General features: G+C 42.7%; 1 protein-coding gene across 4 annotated transcripts in view; it reads left to right on the plus strand.

Annotated features, from left to right (window-relative positions):
* Positions 1–21,332, plus strand: part of Thrap3 (thyroid hormone receptor associated protein 3) — a 38,755-nt gene extending 17,423 nt beyond the window's left edge. For 3 of the 4 annotated variants that reach the window (XM_034503659.2, XM_034503660.2, XM_034503661.2), the window contains 9 exons: positions 5,091–5,984; positions 7,438–8,133; positions 9,630–9,802; positions 10,544–10,655; positions 12,298–12,382; positions 13,943–14,130; positions 17,801–17,996; positions 18,380–18,523; positions 19,799–21,332. In XM_034503659.2, coding sequence (XP_034359550.1) covers positions 5,091–5,984; positions 7,438–8,133; positions 9,630–9,802; positions 10,544–10,655; positions 12,298–12,382; positions 13,943–14,130; positions 17,801–17,996; positions 18,380–18,523; positions 19,799–20,020 — 2,710 coding nt within the window. In that variant the 3' untranslated portion in view covers positions 20,021–21,332. The remainder of the gene's footprint in view (positions 1–5,090; positions 5,985–7,437; positions 8,134–9,629; positions 9,803–10,543; positions 10,656–12,297; positions 12,383–13,942; positions 14,131–17,800; positions 17,997–18,379; positions 18,524–19,798) is intronic. The other variant, XM_034503662.2, reaches the window with a different exon arrangement.
* The last annotated feature ends 426 nt before the right edge of the window (positions 21,333–21,758 follow it).

The following is a 21,758-nucleotide window of genomic DNA, read 5'->3' on the forward strand; positions in this document are numbered from 1 at the left end:
TTGGTTAAAAAAAAAATCTTCCATTTCCTAACAAAAAAGTAAGTTAAATCTGTGAAAAGTCAGCCTCAAGATTAATTTTAGACCAGAGATTAGATAAAGGGGCTGTGTGACTACTGAAGCGGGAACTACTGTTTTTCTGTTTATCCCTCAAGAAATTAATGTCAAGCCGGGCACTGGTGGCGCACGCCTTTAAGTTCAAGGCCAGCCTGGTCTACAGAGTGAGTTCCAGGACAGCCAAGGGCTACACAGAGAAACCCTGTCTCGAAAACAAAAAAACAAAAAAACAAAAAACAAAAAAAAAATTAATGTCAAGGCCATGGGATGGAGTTCTGCCTTGCACCCAGTCTTGATTTAGGTGACTTAATTTTCATTTTCAGCTCATTTTGTTCTGAAAGATACCATTTTAAAATTTAATTCAGTAAGTGGAAGCTAAATAACTGGTTCAAAACCAAGCATGACTGAACAGCCAAAGCTAAACAGCAAAACTGAATGATACAGACCAAACTGAAACATGCCAACCAACTCTGAAACAGCGGGAACTCTGGGCAGATCTTGTATCCTGATCTACATATTTGGCGTGGCGATTGACTTGAGAAATGAAGGAGCATTGTCGTAAACAGGCAATTTGTTGGGTAGGTCTAGAGCCAATTTAAGTGCTATCTTGTTACCTAAGAGATTGTAAACTCTGGAAGATTTTTTTTTTTTTTCTTTTTTTTCCCCTAGAAAGCATGCTTTTTGTCTTGACTGTTGCCTGACTTCTGTTTTTAAGAAGCAGATTAAGTTTCTCACTGTATACTCAGCTTTTTATTTCTGGCTTATCTGTTTTTATGGTTTTGCTTTTGTTGTTTCTTTTTGTTTTCCCTCTCCTATAAGGAAAGTATCCTGAGAATTTGAGAAACCATGCCTTTAAATTAACTAACTGCTGAGTTCTGCAGAATTGGAGAAAGTTAATTTTTTCCCCTTTATTTCAGACTATATTCTTTTTAGTGACCTTAAATAACTTCTTTTGCAGTCTGCAGAGCCTCATGTTTCTGCATTTTAGTGACTGCAGTTTTGGATGCAGGGGGCCACAGAGTCCTCCCTTCCTTACTCTAGTAATTGGTAACAGAAACAGCAGTAGGCCTAAGGACGGGAACATGAATTATACACCCTCCTTAGTGCTGGGGATGGATCTCCTCCTTCAGTGGGTTCACAGTCCCTTTTATAGCCTGCCTCTACCTCTCCTTTTTAAATTTTTAACGTTTCTGAATGAAAAATAGAGAAGGTAAGTTTTTATTATTGACTTTTAAATTTTGCTTAGATAGCAAATGTTAATCAGCAATTAGATACATCTTTGCTAGTTGTTATTCTTTATAGTGTAGATACATAGATCTAAGAACAGTTGGCAATACTAAGAAAGCCAATTCTATTTTATCTTTAGATTAAACTGAAGTTAAGCTCCTTAAAAGTACTGTTTACTTAGTTATCAGATCCTTAAGACAACACTTCCTAAAGGGAGTTACTCTCCAAGATTCTATGTATCTGGTTTCCCAGCTAGGCCTGATCCCTAATACAAAGTTTTATGTTTCTTCCTGTATACACACATCTATGGTAACATTTAATTTACATTAACTACAGAAAGAGGTTAACAGCAATCAATAATTAAGTAGAATATTAATAAAATTTACTATAATAAAAACTGTTAAAACATGGTAAATACTAAAGTTTCCTGGCAAGGAGGCTTAGTGAATAAAGGAATTCTGTGCTAAGCTTGAAGACATGAGTTTGATCCCTGAGATCCTCAAAGTAGAAGAAAAGAACTGACTTCAAGTTGTCTTCTGACCTCTTAAGCATAATGCACCCAGCATACACACATCCAACACACAACAAAAAATTGAGACACTAAAGAATGACTTATTTTAAGAGTTTATCATTTAATAATTTTGATTCTAAATTGCCACAGAAGATTTTACAAAGCAAGATCTTAAGGGCTGGAGAGATGGCTCAGCAGTTAAGAGCACTGACTGCTCTTCCAGAGGTCCTGAGTTCAATTCCCAGCAACCACATGGTGGCTCAATACCATCTGTAATGGGATCTGATGCCCTCTTCTGGGGTGTCTGAAGACAGGGATGGCGCACTCATATATGTAAAATAAATAATTCTTTTTTTTTAAAAGACCTTGAATAAGGTAAGGGGGGGAACCATCATTTTATTACTTTTTAAAGGGTTTGTTTTTATGTGTATGATGTTTTGCCTGCCTGTGTGTTTGCACCACATACTATAGCTGTGAGCTAGCATATGAGTACTTTGACCCAGGTCCGCTGCAAGAGCACATGCTCTTAACTGCTGTCATCTCCAAGTCCTTATTAATTTTATTTTGTGTATATGTATATGGGGAGGCAGTGCAACAAGTTAATGTGAGGTCAGAAAATAGATTGCAGGAGTTGATTCTCTCCTTTTATATGTGTCCCAGGGATTGTACTCTGGGTTGAAATGTTTAGTGACAGGCATGGATACCTGATGAGCTATCTGGCAAGCCTCGGGAACTATCATTTTCAAAGCACATATAGCCAGGCATTCTGCCACATGGTCCTCTTTTAGTCCCAAGGTTTGGGAGGCAGAGTTAGGTATATCTCTTGAATCTGAAGCCAGTCAGGCTGCATAGTCAAACCTTGTCTCAAAAACAAAACAAAAGCAAAAATGCCTCAATGTTGCTCCATGGGAGAGTGCTTGCTGAGTGTATGTAAACCCCCCCCCCCCCCAAAAAAAAAAAAAGCCTCTCAGGCAAGTTTACTAGCTAGAACATGTTTTTAACTGAAACACTGTACCAGTGAACTATATCCCTAGTCCCTTCTAAGTTTTGTTCTTTTGTTGTTGTTGTTGTTGTTAAAAGATTTATTTATGTATGTGAATACACTGTTACTGTTTTCAGACACACCAAAAGAGGGCATCAGATCCTATTACAGATGGTTGTGAGCTACCACGTGGTTGCTGGGAGTTGAACTCAGGACCTCTGGAAGAGCAGATACTCTTAATCACTGAGCCATCTCTCCAGCCCCAAGTTTTGTTTTCAAACTGGGCCTTGCTAATCAACTAGACCATCCTCTAGCGTAACTCTCCTGCCCAGCCTTCTAGATCGCTCAAGATTGCATGTGTATGCTAACATGCTTGACTGAAGGTGCTTGTTTTGTGTTAGTGCCTGCCCCTGCAGAGGTTAGAAGACATAGAATCTTCTGGAGCTGGAGTTAGAACTGTGACAGGTTACAGGTTGTGAAATGCTGTGAGTGTGGGGAACCAAATTCTGGTCCTCTGGACCTTTTAACCACTGAACCTGCTCTCTGTTTCCTCCTTGTTTTTGTTGTTTATTGAGACAGTATCTCATGTATCAGAAGTAGCTTCAAACTTGCCGTGTAGCTTTGGGATATTCTTGCTTTCTCCTGATGCTACTGCCTTACCTTGCAAGTGCTGGGATTAATAGGTGTACACTACCATGCCTGGCTAGACTTTTAATTAATACAAAATAATGAATTTCATTATTGATTTCCATACATGAATACCATATATTTTGATTATGCTGTTGTTCCTGAAGGGATTTTATTTTATATCTTGAGATAATACATTTTTGGTATCCCCTTGTAATAATAATATTATGATTAGCAGAATAAATGGTATTTAAGAACCTCATCAAGTGTCCTTAATCCTAACACTCAGTGGGCAGAGGCAGGACAGTTCTCTGGAATTGTAAGGGCAGCCTAGTCTGCATAGCAAGTTCCAGGTCATCCAGAACTACCCTGAGACTCTGACACACACACACACGGGAGATAGAGAAGGGGAGAACTCGGTGAATTTGTACAAACCACTTTTTAAATTTACTGTATTTATTGTTATGTATGTGTGTTACAGCACATATCTGGAAATCAGAGGACAACTTGTGGGAGTTGGTTCCCCGACGTGTGGGTCCTGACTACCCTGACCTTTGCCGTCTTCGCTGTCTTAGTCAGGTTTACTATTGCTATAGTGAAACATCATGACCAAAAGCGAGTTGAGAAGCAAAAAGGTTTATACTTCCATTGCTGTTCATCATTGAAAGAAATCAAGACAGAAGTGTACATGGGTCAGGGACCTGGAGGCAGGAGCTGATGGAGAGGCCGTGGAGGGGTGCTGTTTACTTGGCTTGCTCAGCTTGTTTACTTACAGAACCCAGGACCACTAGACCAAGGATGGGACCACCCACAACAGGCTAGGTCCTCCTCCATCAATCACTAATTAAGAAAATATGTTACATAGTGCAAACTCGCCTACAGCCCAATCTTAGGGAGGTATTTTTTCAGTTGAGGCTCTTTCCTCTCTGATGTAGCTTTTGTCAAGTTGACATAAACCAGCCAGTACACCGGCCCTGGCTTTGGCATTTTTGATGGATCCTGGTTGTCCACAGCATTGTGTTCTTGAGTCCTCATGGTTTTGTCAGTGAACCTTGGCTCCATTACAGTTCTGTATTGAAGTTCTGGCCTTGCTGTTGAGTTGAAAGATGTTCACATTGTGGGAAAGTGACTATCCCTAGGCTTGGGTGCCTTACGGTGAGATAGTGCCATCTTGTGGCACCTCAATGAAATCGTAAAGCTCAGCCACAGAAATTTGACCTAAATTAAACCATTTCCAGTCTGTAGCACAAAAGTAGTGTTTCATGTTTTTCTGATCTGACTTTATCAGATTCTTTTGAGCTTTTTTTTTTTTTTTTTTTTTTTTTTTAATAGCTGTGTCCTTTGATGGCAAGCTGTTAACAATTGTGCCTTTACAACCTCAGGACTTATGTAAGACCTTCATCTACCAGGAGACTAGGTGGAGTGTTGGAGCCAGAGACCCTGAGTAGTCACCTGCACCCCCTGCACACAGAGCCTTTACCTCTGGCCTCCTGCTAAGTGTCCTGTGCCTATATGTCTTTATTTAGTTTACAAAATTGAGGGAACGTTTATACCCTTGCTTTCACAACAAAACTGAAAATAAATGTACAGAACAGTATGAATTGCAGTGTTAACTTTTGTTAGCAGTTGTTCTTTTAAATGAAAATGCTCTGTAAAAAAAAACATTTTCCCCATTCCCTTCCTTTGCAGTTCTAGGTCTCGTTCCAGATCATATTCTCCAGCTCATAACAGAGAAAGGAATCACCCCAGAGTGTATCAGAATCGAGATTTCCGAGGTCACAACAGAGGCTACAGGAGGCCATATTACTTCCGTGGGCGAAATCGAGGCTTTTATCCATGGGGCCAGTATAACCGAGGTGGCTATGGAAACTACCGTTCCAATTGGCAGAACTACCGGCAAGCATACAGCCCTCGTCGGGGCCGTTCTCGATCTCGGTCCCCAAAGAGAAGGTCCCCTTCACCACGGTCCAGGAGCCACTCTAGGAACTCTGATAAGTCATCCTCTGACAGGTCAAGACGCTCCTCATCTTCCCGGTCGTCCTCCAACCACAGCAGAGTTGAGTCATCTAAGCGAAAGTCTACAAAAGAGAAAAAGTCCTCTTCCAAGGATAGCCGGCCCTCTCAGGCAGCTGGTGATAACCAGGGAGACGAGGCTAAGGAGCAGACATTCTCTGGAGGCGCCTCTCAAGATATAAAAGGGTCTGAGAGCTCAAAGCCATGGCCAGATGCCACCACCTATGGCACTGGTTCTGCATCACGGGCCTCAGTTTCAGATCTGAGTCCCCGGGAGAGAAGCCCAGCTCTCAAAAGTCCCCTCCAGTCTGTGGTGGTTAGGCGAAGGTCACCACGCCCTAGCCCTGTGCCAAAACCTAGTCCTCCACTTTCTAATGCATCCCAGATGGGCTCAGGTGGTGCTGGATATCAATCTGGAGCACACCAAGGTCAGTTCGACCATGGCTCTGGGTCTTTGAGTCCATCCAAAAAGAGTCCTGTGGGTAAGAGTCCACCAGCCACTGGCTCTGCATATGGTTCATCTCAGAAAGAAGAGAGCGCTGTTTCGGGGGGAGCAGCATACTCAAAAAGGTAAGTATCTCATTTCCCCATCCCCAAGTGGTCTCTAGCCAGCAACTTAGTTGTAATAATAATACCTGAGTTACTGTTCTGTTTCCTTGGCTTTTAATTAAAGGCATCACCCAAGGAAACCTTTAGCTTAGCTCTAGCTTTCCTGAGTATTATTGTAATACAAGTTTCTTTAGACTAGTCTGCAGTGATGGTTTTTTCATTTAAAAACTTGCTTTGGATTCTACCAATCTAAGGTAGAAAATAGAAGTTTGAGGGTCAGCTACCAAAAACCATGTTTTTCAGCACTTGGGAGGCAGAGGCAAGCAGGCAGATTTCTGAGTTTGAGGCCAGCCAGGGCTACACAGAGAAACCCTGTCTCGAAAAACCAAAAAAAAACCCATGTGTTTGCTCACATGACTGGCCATTGGAGCTGTAAACTATAGGGTCCACCATCCTGCCATGTGTGATGTGCATTAGCTCACGATGAGGAGCCGCACTGAAGAGCATGAGCAGACTAGGAAAGGCCAAGACTTAGTCCAGGAGAGCCATTATTTAAAAACACAAGGTAGGTGTGTGCCCTAGTAGAAATTCCCAAGCCTTGTGTTAGGAGAGGGTCCTGTTGCTCTGGGAGGGAGCATAGTGAGCTTGATAAAGAATGTTTCTGTGTGGATTAGATGGAGTCGGAAGTTATAGGAAAGGTGCCAGAGCTGTAGTCGAGAGACTCAGCGAGAGGTTCCTTCTTCCACTCTTAACTCTTACTAGCACATTCTCAGGTGCCTGCTGTGGTTCTTCGCCATGTTCATTAGTGCTGCCCATTAATTGCCCATAATTACATATGTTCAAGTCTGCAGTTCAGTTGCTTTGCAGTATATGTTTTAGTCCTTTCCAGGACTGAGTGTGTTTGAGTCTGGTCCCTGCTTTTTTATTAAGAAAATAATTTTGTCACCTTCTTTCGTATTCTTTCCCCCATTAACAAGTATTTTGTTTTTATGTGTTCACAGTATGTTTCATTATGTAGATCTTCTAGGTGACTTGAAGCAAATTTGAAGTCTCATTTTGAGACTTATATTTCCAAATGTGAGTTGTATAAAATCAAAACAGTCCAAGGTTGAACATTGTTTGCTTTGCTGAAAGCAGATTTTAAATGAATGAGTGAAAGTTGGGGTAAGACTTTAGTTGTTTTCCCCTTAGACCACATTGCAGGTAAGTAAAAAAAAATTTTCAGTATCCTAAATAACTTGCTTTTCTGGTTTTTTGGTTGTTTTATAAGCCACAGTTACACTGACTCTTAAATGCTGTTTAAAAATCATTATAAATCATTAGAAATTATTAGAACAGGTAGACAGTTCTGATAATACTGGAATATAGTAGATAATGTTTGCTCAAAACTTGAAACTAGAGCAGGGACAGGTGCTGTGCTAGAGCAGGACGCTTAGGGGGCTCCTGTGTGTCTCCCTTGTGTCTTTATAACTAGGTATCTGGAAGAGCAGAAGACAGAGAATGGAAAGGATAAGGAGCAGAAACAAACAAATGCTGAGAAGGAGAAGCTGAAGGAGAAAGGGGGCTTCTCTGATGCTGATGTCAAAATGAAATCTGATCCATTTGCTCCCAAGTCGGACACTGAGAAGCCCTTCCGAGGCAGCCAGTCACCCAAAAGGTATAAGCTCCGGGATGACTTTGAGAAAAAGATGGCTGACTTCCACAAGGAGGAGATGGATGAGCAAGATAAGGACAAAAGTAAGGGAAGGAAGGAACCCGAGTTTGATGATGAGCCCAAGTTTATGTCTAAAGTCATAGCCGGTGCGAGCAAAAACCAGGAAGAAGAGAAGTCAGGCAAGTGGGAGAGCCTGCATGCAGGGAAGGAAAAGCAGAGGAAAGCAGAGGAGCTGGAGGAGGAGCCTTTCACAGAGAGATCCCGAAAGGAGGAGCGTGGAGGGTCCAAGAGGAGCGACAGTGGACACAGGGGCTTTGTGCCAGAAAAGAATTTCCGGGTGACTGCATACAAGGCAGTCCAGGAGAAAAGTTCATCACCTCCCCCAAGGAAGACCTCTGAGAGCCGTGACAAGCTGGGAAACAAAGGAGACTTTTCCTCAGGGAAGTCTTCCTTTTCCATTACTCGGGAGGCCCAGGTCAATGTCCGGATGGACTCCTTCGATGAGGACCTTGCACGGTGAGGAGTGCTCCTTGTTGACCCTCAGGGCGCTAATGGCCTAAATAGTTCCCTTACCCAGTCTTCCTGAGGATGGAAATGTTGCTTTGCTGCCACGTGTCAGTGCCAGTACCTTTATGTCTGTCCCTGGAGTAGAGAATGATTATGGCTTACAGTGATGGTGGTCCGTGAGCATTGTTGGGGTAAAGAATCTTTCAGCCCTTGCTGGCTGGCTTTCTTTGTTTCTGGGAACTTGGAACAGCCATTTTGATGTGTTTTCCCTCCAAGCCAACTCCCACACACATTGTTTCTTTTACTTCTGAAGACACTTGAGAATCGTGTCTCCATTTTACGTGGGTCACCAGAATCTGATTATTTTTGCCACCATTAAATAGCAGAAAACTTCAAATTGATGGACTCAGCCTCTTCCGTTCTTCCTCTAACTTCAGGAAAGCATGGTAGAGCCCAGACTGGCTGCTTTTTGACTTAGTGTAATCTACCCAGTCAGTTGGAATGACTGACTGAATGGTGTCTAGTCACATGCCTTTTGCCACCTCTGCTTAAGCAGCGGGAAGTGGGCAGACATGCCACAGCATGCACTTGTGGGAAGGAGTTTTTTCTTTTTGCCATGTGGCCTCAGGCTTGGTGGCCATCGCCTATACCCACTGAACCATCTCAGCAGCCCCACTCTTTGCTGCTTTATGTTGCCTCATTGAATGACTTTCCTAGCCAAGTTAGTTGATCTTTTACAGTATCTTTGTTGTGTGTGTTAAAACAAGTACAGTCACCAAGGTTTAATACTTCCCCACATGAAGATTGTCAGTGAATTTTGGACCAACCTTTCTTTAGTTGTAATGTGATAGAGAACAAGAGGAACATTTGTGGATAGGCTTAAAACTCCTTGGAAATGCCGGGCAGTTGGTGCCCTACACCTTTAATCCCAGCACTCAGGAGGAAGAGGCAGGTGGATTTTTGAGTCTGAGGCCAGCCTGATCTACAAAGCTAGTTCCAGGACAGTCAAGGCTACACAGAAATCCCGTCTCAAAAACCAAAACAGCAAAAAACAAAACAAAACCTTGGAACTGTCTCAAAAGAAAAAAAGGAAGGAGAGGCTGGCAAGATCCACTAAGCCTGGTGATCTGGAAGGAAAGAAATGACTCCTACAAATTGTCTTCTGACTTTTACTTGTATATTCCACACATTTTCATCCTCCCCTCCCTGGCACAAAATAAGAGGAAGCTATGGTTCAGTGTTGGGAATACTCAGGTATTTAGTATGTACAAGGCCCTGGCTTTGATGCCCAACATCTCCACTCTCACCCAAGCCTATAATATAAAGGCTGACCATTCATGCAGTCCCAGTACTCAGGAGGCTGAGGCAGGAAAATCACAAGTTCACAGCCAGCCTTGAGTTACAATGGGGGGAAGCTATCTTGAAGCTTAGAATTTTTTATGGTTAAAGAATTCTGACTTTCTGTATCTCTTGTTACACTGAGTCTCCATGTATTTGTTTTTCAGACCCAGTGGCTTATTGGCTCAGGAACGAAAGCTTTGTCGGGATCTAGTCCATAGCAACAAAAAGGAGCAGGAATTCCGATCCATTTTCCAGCACATACAGTCAGCTCAGTCTCAGCGTAGTCCCTCAGAACTGTTTGCCCAGCACATAGTGACCATTGTTCATCATGTTAAAGGTGCGTTGATTTCTGCATACTTGTCTTTGTAAAACAAGATGACTAGGAAATGAGGAAGCCTCTAGGACCTTTAAAGTTACAGGCTAGGTAAAAGGGTCTTCAGTGAGAAACTTCCATGTTTTAATAGAGATGAGTGTTTTGAAATGCTAGCAATCGGTAATCATAATAAAATTCTCAACGTATGGAAGTGACTTTTTAAAGATTTGCTTTTATTTGTGTCTATGTGTCTGGGATGGGAGGTTCCCATGGAGGCCAGAAGAAGGTGTCAGATCCCATTGTAGCTAGAGTTACATTCGGTTTTAAGCTATCTGAGAAGGGTGTTGGAAGCAAACTTGTGTCCTCTGGGAGAACAGCAACCTTTCTTTCTCAAGTTCTATTGTCCCCCTGAGAAAATGGAGGTGGGCAGGTTGAGAAATTGTCAAGAGCAATGATTCAGAAAGCTGAACTGGGCTGCTTACAGGCTCAATCTAGAGTTAAAGTCAAGTAGTAATTGGTCCTGTACCCCAAAGGGAGGTGAGCACCAGGGTCTTTGTCCTTGTATCATGTTCCTAAGATACAGGAGCAAACTAGAAACCCAGCATTGGATTGTTCCTGAACCAGCCACTTTTCCTTCCTTTTTTCAGTGTATTACTTGGGTTTGAATACTTGACTTGTATCTCTATGGCTTATAGGTTCTTGAGAGAGTTGAACATTGTACCTGCCTTTGATAGCCTATTAATGTATTTCTTTGAATCTTAACAGAGCATCACTTTGGATCCTCTGGAATGACATTGCATGAACGCTTTACTAAATACCTAAAAAGAGGAAATGAACAAGAAGCAGCTAAAAATAAGAAAAGTCCAGAGATACACAGGTGAGGTCCTCAACCTTACACTGGGGTTGTGATAAAACACTTGCCATTTGATAGTAAACTCACCTTGATAAGTTCTCTAACTAATGCACTTTTAATCCAAAATTTAGCCTAATGTTCTCTAGGGTTCTTGAATATCTGGGGACATTTGTATTTGAGAGTGGAAAGGATGCTTTGAAGGCTGTATTCATGTTAGGCCCAATGAACCGGAGGTTCCTGTAGTAAGAATAAACTGACTTCTTTAAGCAACCTTACATATTATATATTTTGTTTAGGAGGATTTGCTGGAGAAGAGGGTTGGGGGAGAAGCTTAAAATTGCCTTATCTCAAGGGGTTTAAGTAAGGTCCAGCAGGTTTAAAACTTGTAAATTAATGGGCTGGAGAGATGGCTCAGCAGTTAAGAGCACTGACTGCTCTTCTAGGGGTCCTGAGTTCAATTTCCAGCAACCACATGGTGCCTCACAACCATCAGTAATGGGATCTGATGTTCTCTTCTGGTGTGTTTGAAGACAGCTACAGTGTACTCATTTATATACATAAAATAAATACTTCTTTTTTTTTTTTAACTTATAATTAGGGAATTTGTTAGGCACTTGGAGATTTTGTATGGAAACAAAGTTGATCATACCTGTAAGTTCTTAGCTTAGAACTGGGGAAGATGGAGTTTGTAAAAACAGCCTTAGGCACAGCATCTGGTGGGTCTATCAGCCTAGGGCAGTTTCTTACCTAGAGCCAGTATTACAGAGAAATAGGAAACAATCAGATTCTCAAGATGGAGATTGCTCTTTGATTTTAGCAGAACATATATATGTAGTTAGGGCATTAGCTGTGACTGTAAGAAAATCTAAGATTGAATCTATCTTGCAAACTAGTAGCACGATTGGGAAGGAACAGAGGCTGGGCATAGCAATACACATTTTAATCCCAGCACTGGGAAGCAGAAGCAGGCAGATCTGTGAGTTTGAGGCTAGTGTGGTCTACATAGCAAGTTCTAGGACAGCTGTGTATAACTATAGATTCTGTTTCAAAAACAAAACAAGAATGGAGTGCTGGGGGCCATAGTTTAGTGGTGAGTGCTTGCCTGGTACATATATGCAAAGCTCTGAGTTCAATATTGTCCCACCCCCACTCCCACCCTAAAATAACATTAAAGGAACTTGGACTGGCAAGATGGCTCAGCCAGTAAAACTGCACGTTGCCAGCTGACTTGCATGAGTTGTCCTCTGACCCTCACTTGCTGTAGCTTGTGCCTTAAAGGTGAGCATGTTAGTGCACGGGCACACACAAGTACAAAGAAATGAATAGTTTTTTGTTTGTTTATTTTTTGAAATAGAATTTCTTCGTGTAGCTCTGGTTATCCTGGAACTCACTCTAGATCAGGGTGACTTTGAAATCATATCATCTGCCTTTTAAATTACTTATTTTGTGTGGGGTGAGGGAGTATGTTTTTGTTACAGGTCTAATTCAGTGATGGAGTGATAGAATGCGTGCTAGGCTTACACTACTTACACACACACACACACACACACACACACACAGAGTAACAGATGAGTTGTCTGTGGCTCCATTACCTACCTTAGGATCTAGAATGTTAACCCATGTTGTGCTGTAGAATAGTATACAATTTCTGTATTTTTAATTTTAGGAGGATAGACATTTCCCCCAGTACATTCAGAAAGCATGGTTTGACTCATGAGGAATTGAAAAGTCCACGAGAACCTGGCTACAAGGTGAACTGTTGCTTTGATCAGTAATTTCAACAAAATGAGTGCGTTGGGCATGAACTTGACAGAAATGTGTTTGTTTAAATTACTCTCTACTTAAGTTTGTGTTTTTCTTTTAAGGATGGGCATAATTCTAAAAATGAACTACAAAGGGTTAATTTTTATTAAAAATGTATCAACAACCTTTGTGAAGTGGTTAGAATATGGTAAATGACCCCAGAGTCTATTGAGGTGAGCTTGAGAAAAAAAAGAGAGGCGTTTTGGAACAAGTGCCCATGATGAGAGAAGAAACTTTTTGTGATATTTTTCTGCTTGTAAGTATCATCAAATCAACTGTCTACATGCACTATTTCCAACCATGATTTCAGAAAGACATGCATGTCAGAGCAGAGTGAAATATTCATATCTTAACTCAATAGACTATGTTCAACAGCTGGTGCGCTTTTTTGTTTTTTCCTAACATTGTACCATATCATCTGTCGATAACTGTTACTTTAAAATGGCCTGGCTATATTTGCAATGATGTGCACATATAACACTGTTACTAAGAGGTTTAAACTCACGCAGACTCTTACCGTAAAATAAATAGATAGAATTTTTAAGATTTAATATTTATTGACCATCATTCATATATATACAGTTGAAATTTGAAATGAAAGATGGCTGTTCTATGCTGCTGAGACTTTTTTTTTTTTTTTAATTGCTTTAAAATTTTCCAAACAAATTTTGTCTTTTTGGTTGAAAGTGTTGAGAGATACCCTAGTGCAGTCTCTGGTCTTCTACCCCTTTTCCCTGTCTCCATATGCTGCTGAAGCAGCAGAAGTCTGTGCTCCATGCTTCCAACAGCCAGTTTCTTAGTGATGCTGTCTAGTGGCCCAAGGAGTGGTGGCTGCATTGTCCTTTGTTGTCATTTGTCTATTTATTGGCTTAGATCCTCTCAGAAACAGACTGATAAAATAAATAATAAACCTTATCATTCTTGCTATTAATTTCAATGGAATATCATTGCATCGGGAAGTCTATGGTTCATGTATGTAAGATGTAAATACAGAGTGGACAGCTTCCTGTTAGTGAGGGCTTGTTTCCATGAGACCAGTGCCAGTGCATGATGTCCCTGAAGCCATCTTAGCCATTTGCCCTCATGAATTTCCCAGGGGGTTATTGAAGGCCATTGCAGAGTTGATCTGGCCAGTGTTGCTTTTTTATCTTTTCTTATTCCCTAAAATACCTTAAGGTAGTTCCACACACTAGTGTGGGTCGCTGCTTTAGGTAGAGAGAAGTAAGCATTTGCTATAAATTTAATGAAAACACCCTCCAGACCTGATTTTGGCCATCTCAGCATGAACACCTAGCCAGTCGTTATGGGACACAGGAAATAAAGTGAGGTCCACATACAGCACTTTGAAAAGATAGCACCTTGATTGTTCTTTTGGAAAGCAACAACAAAACCTAGCTGGGGCGAGGCTCTTAGATCCCCAGGGCTTCCATTAGTAGAAACCACATTTGAACATGAGTGAGTCAGCAGTTTTGGATCCCAAAACCGTAATTTTGACATCTTTTTGGCAGGCTGAGGGAAAATACAAAGATGATCCTGTTGATCTTCGTCTTGATATTGAACGTCGTAAAAAACATAAGGAGAGAGATCTTAAGCGCGGTAAATCAAGAGAGTCGGTGGATTCCAGAGACTCTAGCCACTCAAGAGAAAGGTCAACTGAAAAGACAGAGAAAACCCACAAAGGATCAAAGAAGCAGAAGTATGTGATACCCCTGTCTGTCACTCTAGATTCTGGAGTAGAGTCTCTCCACACCACGCTGTCTTGGTGGTGGGGTTTGGTTTTGCCTTTATAGAATCTGAACAGAAAACCCTGCCTGGCTTAGAAGTTACTATGTCGAACAGACTGCTCAAACTCTACCCCTCTGGTATTGAGATTACATGAAAGCACATAGCACATGTTCCTTGGGGCTCTTGTGGTACACTGATTAGGAATTAAAGCATTTGCAGCTTTGTCGTAAAAAGAGGATCTCAAACGTGCAAATAAAGCGTCTATATCTAGGTAATGTTATCTTTGTCCAAAGAAAACTTTGTGCACGAAATTAATGCTGGTAAGGATGGTGTGGGAATTCATTGGGAGGGTTGTTTGACAAATCTTTTGGACATGGTCTTTCTCATTGAACATTTTCTCAATGTACTTATAGTTTAGAAAGTCATTGTTGTTGAATAATACAAGGTAGAACTAGATAGGAGAGGATTGTTAGTTAAATGTCTTTTAAGTTAGTTTCACAGACAGTTCAAAAGAAGTGTTCCAAATATTTCTTCAAGTAGTCATTGTTGAATTATGTAGGACAACATAGCATGCCAGTGCCCTAGAGTTTCTATTTACTTTTTTTTTGGTGGTGCTAGAGAGTGAGTTCTGCGCCTTCCACCTACTAGGCAAGTGCATTCCAGCTGAGCTACCTGCATCCAGCCTCAGTGCATTGTTGAAGGTTCTACAGTTTAATCACCTTTCATTAAATGGAGCAGAGTTGAAGCCTTTACCTTCTCAAAAAACAACATCTCTCCTGAACTGGCAGGCTTTTCTCTCAGGTGTCTTAGGCTGGCTTCATTCACTATATATCAGCTAAGGGTGGCTTGAATTCCTGATCCTCATTTACCTCCCAAAGTTGGGTTGATAAATGTGCATTGCATTGTTACTGGTGAAGAGGGGGTGAATTCTCACAAGAACTTAGGATTTCCTGAGTGTAAAAAAGTAATTTTCTGCTGGTTCTTTCTGAAATATGCCTACCCGTGAGTCGCAGTATAACTTTTAATAAGTCGCTTAAGCCAGCCCTATCAAAGAAAGGCAACGAAGCTGCCAGATCACTCTAAGGTGTCAGAAGAACCAAGCTCCCAGAAGTAGAGACCACAGGGTACTCCATAGTCAGTCTGTCTTCCTCCCTCCCTCCCTCCCTCCCTCCCTCCCTCTCTCCCTCCCTCCATTTATTTTATATGCCTTTATGTTTTGCTGCCTGCGTTTGTGTGAGGGTGTTAGATCCTCTGGAACTGGAGTTAAGGACATGTGTGAACTGCCATTTGGGAGGTGGGAATTGAACCCAGGACCTCTTGGAAGAGCAGCCAGTGCTCTTAACCACTAAGCCACTCTCCAGCCCCCCAGTTTACAGAAAGCACTTTGGGGCTTGAGAGTTGGGTCAGCGATTAAAAGCAATTATTTGATTCCTAGCATCTATATGACAACTTGAACTATCTAGTCTTGGGGAGCTCACAAGCACCCTTTTTGGCTCTTTTGGGCACTGCATACTTTAGTGCCTGAGTCAAAGGAAAATGATTTGATTATATGACTATTCTTATTACTGTGTCTCTGTACAGGTGGCAAAAACTTGGTTTTGGTTTTCAAGATAGTGTTTCTCTATATAGCCTTGATAGACTGGCCTTGAACTTACAGAGATCCACCTGCCTCTTGCCTCTTGAGTGCTGGGATGAAAGGTGTATACCACCACTACCTGGCTCAAATTGGGGCCTCTTGAGAATAGTAACTTCTCCTTGCAGTAGCACTGAGTTTGGGAGTGATTGAATTTTTATTAAATATTAAAATAAGTGGGGGCTGAAGGAGGTAGGGGGATGTCTCAGTCAAGGGTTTCTATTTTTGTATGACACACCACAGCCAAAAAGCAAGTTGGGGAGGAAAGGGTTTATTTTATTTGGCTTACTCTTCTAGATCTATAGTCACTGGAGGAAGTCAGGACAGGAACTCAAGCAGGGCTGGAACCTGAAGGCAGGAGCTGATACAGAGGCAATGGAGGGGTGCTGTTTACTGACTTGCTTCCCCTGGCATACTCAGCCTGCCTTTTTATAGAACCCAGGATCACCAGCTCAGGGATGGCACCACCCACAGTGGGCTGGGCCTTTTCCCATTGGTCACTAATTGAGAAAATGCTGGATCTCATAAAGGCCTTTCCTCAGCTGAGGCTCCTTTCTGTGATGACTGGAGCTCTCTTTCTTTCTTTCTTTCTTTCTTTCTTTCTTTCTTTCTTTCTTTCTTCTCTCTCTCTTTCTTTCTTTTTTTCTTTCTTTCTCTCATGTGTGTGTGTGTTTTCTCAAATGTCTATGTACCATGTGTATGTCTGGTGCTGAAGGAGGCCAAGAAAGGACTGGGTTATTGGTGGTTTTGAGCTGTCCTGTGGGTGCTGGGAATCAAACAAGTGCACTTAATAGCTGAGCCAACTCTCCGCCTCAATGTGCTTTTCATAAATGAAGAACTGAGAAACATACTTTGTGGTCTCTTTTCCTGGGAGCTTGGTCCTTCTGACACCTTAGAGTTGTTTAGTAGACTCCCCTGTTACCTTTGGCAGGGTTGGCACCATCCTGTAGTGTATAGACAATGAGTCATCATATTCATCTAGTTTGTCTAGTCTGTAATTTCCCCCAGTTGAAGGGAAAGAAAGAAAAATTACTCCCGAAAAAGTTGCTGCCAATATCTGGGCTTAACAGCACAACTTGTTTGAGCTCAGTATGTGGTGGTTAGAATAGTGATGGGCTAATTAGAATTCAGTTTGAGGCTGGGTAGTGATGGCGCACGCCTTTAATCCCAGCACTTGGGAGGCAGAGGCAGGCGGATTTCTGAGTTTGAGGCCAGCCTGGTCTACAGAGTGAGTTCCAGGACAGCCAAGGCTAACAGAGAAACCCTGTCTCGAAATACCAAAAAAGAAAAGGAAAAAAAAAAAAAAAAAAAAGGCAGTTTGAGGGGCTGGAGAGATGGCTCAGTGGTTAAGAGCACTGCCTGCTCTTCCAGAGGTCCTGATTTCAATTCCCAGCAACCACATGGAGGCTCACAACCATCTGTAATGGGATCTGATGCCTTCTTCTGGTATGTCTGAAGACAGCAACAGTGTACTCACATACATGAAATAAATAAATATTAAAATAAAAAAATTAAAATAAGGAGAATTCCGTTTGAATCCAGGCTCTGCTCAGTTCTTTCACCTATACATTGAGTAATGTGGAATTCTCTGGTCACTTTGTTGAATACTTGTTTTATCAGCAAGGAATTTCATCCTTAGAGTGCCATGCACCGCCTACACCTACCCACAGCACAGCATTTCTTTGAATACTAGCAATGACAGCACACTAACAAAGGGGCTTTGCTGCAGTACCAGAGCCAGCCAGTGTGACTCACAGGTCTACTTGCCTTTTCTGTGGATTTATGTGTTAGACTGATACTGGAGGCCATGCTTGTTTTGTGCTCTTTATGTGTGCTACATATTTACTACAGGCCTAGAAATTGTTGTATCACTGAAATTCCTGGAAAACTGGGAGGAAGCCCCAGTTCTACTGGTGGGTTGGGGTGAACAGGTTGGTGGTGACTTGGTTGCTTGGTAGTTTGTCTTGCTGCCAGACAAGTCTTGATTTTCTTCCTCTTGTCTATGTAGGAAGCACCGCAGAGCAAGAGACCGGTCTAGGTCGTCTTCCTCCTCTTCCCAGTCATCTCACTCCTACAAAGCAGAGGAGTACCCTGAGGAAGCAGAGGAGAGGGAGGAGAGCACCTCAGGTTTTGACAAATCCAGATTGGGGACCAAAGACTTCGTGGGTCCGAATGAAAGAGGCGGCAGAGCTCGGGGAACCTTTGTAAGGGCCTCCTTGTAATCCTAATCCAGTCTCAATAGGATACCAGTTTCTCTGCCTCTGGTCTGAGGTAGCCAGTTGTAGATTCTTTGGCTCCCTAAGCTTCTACATTCACTTGTTTCTCTGTTTCTAATCACTTCCAAAGCCTTTTATAGCTTCCCATTCCAGAATTTTCCCCAGATCTTGCATGAAGGGAGGCCTCTGGCTATGTATACCCCATGGACTGTCTACTTGGGAGGAGGGAAAGGAATAGGTAGAAACTAGTTTAACTATTAGTGACTGGAAGCCAGCTTTCTATTCCCTGTCATGAAATGTTCTAACAGAATACAGGGGACCTTCTACTGCTCACATGAACCTTGCTTCCTTTGTTTCTTTTATTTCTGCAGCAGTTTCGAGCAAGAGGGAGAGGTTGGGGCAGAGGAAACTATTCTGGTAACAACAACAACAACAGCAACAATGATTTTCAAAAGAGAAGCCGGGAAGAAGAGTGGGATCCAGAGTATACACCCAAGAGCAAGAAGTATTACTTGGTATGTGTCTGGGACCAACCAGGAAGGGGCAGAGAGCCTCTTGCACACCGGGGCTCATTTGAAGGCCTTCATTGGTCTGTCTAACCATATGCCTAAATTTGTGTACAGGCTCAGAACACTGTGGTTATGTTAGTACAGTGCAGCCTCTTCGCCTGAGGGCTAAGTCTGTTTTGGCTCTTCTGGGTGTTTATGGATTCCAGAACAAGCAAGAAATGTTACTGTGTCTTTCTTACCCTGTGATCTCTGACCCCTCACTCACCCAGTCTCTGTCACCGTCTGTTACTGGATTGATGAGAAAGGCAGTTCTAGAGCTGTTTGAGGAGAGAAAGATGTTAGCATAATGCAATGCTGAGAGTTTTTCTCACCTCAGTTGTGGATCTTTCTCACGCTCCTCTGGACTGTTACCTACGCAGTAGCTCTTGGGGTTCAGCAGGCCTATAGCCAAGCCTGTGGGACTCTTGAGGGTTGTGCCCAATTGCTTGGAGCCAATTTGAAGCTTCTAGAAGACATAGGTGTGAGGTTGTGAAAGGAAGGCCCTTTTCTGCTTCTGTTTGCCACCTGAGGGAGCATTGCCAATCTGATCTGGTCGTTGTGGCACATTGTGGTCTTGAACAGAAGCAGCTGGCAGCTTGGTGTCCTTCAGGAGCTGAGACTGGCTTTTGAGTGTGGTACTCATAATCATTAGATGAGGTTGTTAGTACAAGTTTTCAGAATGCTTCACTCATTCACCTTTTTGTTATCTCTGCTGAGGAGACTGTTAGAACAGGGATTGTTTGAGGTATAGGCTGCTTTTCCTCCTGTGACACATTGCCTTCTTAATACAGCTGAAGAGAAGTGCACTACAGCCTGGGGTGGGAGGTTTGAAGGTGCTGGAGCCTCATGTGTGTCTTCTGCCAGTTCTTCTTTATTTAATGGCCCAGTTCCATTGTATATGTCAGTATGATAGCTTTGAAAATTCTTTTGAGAATTGATATTCTAAAAAATAATAGTATTTACATAATGATAGTGGGGTGGATGGGCTAAATGAGATGATACCACTTGGTCTTCCTCCTTTTTGAGGGTGTTCTGTCATTCTATCGCTGTTGCAATATTCATACTATTGCTTTAGTTCTTTAGAGTTCCTTAGGTACTCCAGTGATGTTCCTGTGGGAGCTTTGAGGAGAATGGGAGGACAGACAAGGAGGCTGAGACAGGGCCTGTGGGTGGGTACTTCTGAATTCTATTATCTTTACAACTGTACAGTGCTGGCACTGATGCAGTCTTTCTCTCTTGCAGCACGATGACCGGGAAGGCGAGGGCAGCGACAAATGGATGAGCCGAGGTCGTGGCCGAGGAGCCTTTCCCCGGGGCCGTGGCCGGTTCATGTTCCGGAAATCGAGTACCAGCCCCAAGTGGGCCCATGACAAGTTCAGTGGAGAGGAGGGAGAGATTGAAGATGATGAGAGTGGGACAGAGAACAGAGAAGAGAAGGACAGTCTACAGCCCTCAGCTGAGTAGGAACCATTCTTGATGGAGCCCTTGCCCCAGGGGAGAAAGGCGCTGGGAGAGGCTGGTGGAGCGAAACAAGGAAACAAGGAGCCTCATGACGATCCTGAAAACCCCACCCCACAACCCACTAGCCACACAGAATCAATCCCACGACAGCAGAGTGTGTCCCTGGTGCCATCTCACTGGACAGGACAGGACTCTGCCATTGAACCTAGATCAGGCTCATGATTGCAGCAGACCACACACACTGGGCTCCTGCTGTTGCTGTGTGGGGTGGGGCAGGGTAGGGAGAAGGATGCTGATGCTTGGACTTTGTTTTGGTTTTGTCGTCCCACCCCCACTCCATCCCCAATTAGAAACCAAGTTTTCTTCATTTCATTTTATTTGGAACTAAATGAGAATTTGGTTTTCAGTCTCTTCCTGTCCTGAGTTTTAATTAAAAAATCCTTATATTTTTCTTTCCTTTTTTTTTTTTTTAAAGGGATATGTAGTAATATTAGCATAAAAAATTTAATTTGGGCAACTTTGATTCTTACAAGAAAACAAAGCATGTGAATAAAAATTGAAGTGTTGACCTCAGTTTGGGACCAACCTGCTTGGATCTTTGTACAAACCGGTTTTGTATGTTAAGGAGGAGTTTACGGCCTTTCTGACCACCTCGTGTCCCCTTTCTACACAGCCATGTATCACATGGAGTTGCCCCCAGCCTCCCCATGCACCCTGCTCTTGTCTGTTCTCCACCAGCAGCTCCAGTATCCCAAACTTTGTAGTCCTGCTGGTCTTCAGCAAAAGGAGTGGAAACTGGAGGGCAGTTTCTGGACGGTTTTCTAAGAAACTTCTGAATTCTATTATCTTTACAAATATAAGATGAGAAAATAATTTTTTCAATATTTTTTATTAATCTTTTTATAAAATGAAACGCCTATGATTGATTAAAGATGGTGGTTATGGCTGGGTGGTCTGTGGGGTTGTGTGTTTTTGGGTTTTTCCTTTTCTCTTTTTTGACCTTATGTTTTGAGTTGAAACATTTTCAGATGTTGGGGGTCATCCTCATTAAAGGGTCCTTGTGCTTGCCTTCCGGGGCGGCAGTCCCCAGCAGGTGAACCACTGCATCCGTGCATCTGTTGGGTTGCCAGCTGCACCCTCCTCCCCCAGCCTTCGCTCTTGGGTTGTGCATACTTCCCTTTACTTTGCTAATTCAATAGTTAAGTTGGTTTTACTTGAATGATTCATGTTTAGGGGAGAAAAAAAAAAACACCCTTAAATTTTTGTTTCAACTCCTCCTGCAAATAAAAACAATAAATGAAGTGGCAGACGTAAACGGACTGTGTTTGTTGCTTTTGTGAGTGACCCCAGGGGTAGTAGGTGGGTCCCATAGAAGTTCCCTATACCATAGTCTTTTTCTGGGAAGAAGCGCCTCTTGCTCTCGGTGGAGTCGTTGCATTCTGCTTTTGACACCTCCAAGAACCAAACTTAACTACCATGTCAGAAACCAGGACTTTGGCTTCCTTCGTGGTGGGTGGGGCAGGAGTCCAGACTGCAGTCAGCTGCCTCAGCCTTTGTATGTTCATCCACGAGGAAGATGACTTTCAGGTGAGCCTAGCCCAGCTGGTAAACTGTGGGTGGACCCTAACCTTCAGACTCTGCCAGCCCTTATTAAAAGTTGGTTCTTCCTGCCTTCCCCTAAGGAGAATCTGCAATAGTTACCGTAAATCCAACTACGCCCCTAAGTGAGTCAAGGCTTCAC

This window comes from Arvicanthis niloticus, chromosome 5 (assembly GCF_011762505.2).
Source record: "Arvicanthis niloticus isolate mArvNil1 chromosome 5, mArvNil1.pat.X, whole genome shotgun sequence".
In the NCBI taxonomy this organism is placed as follows: domain Eukaryota; kingdom Metazoa; phylum Chordata; class Mammalia; order Rodentia; family Muridae; genus Arvicanthis; species Arvicanthis niloticus.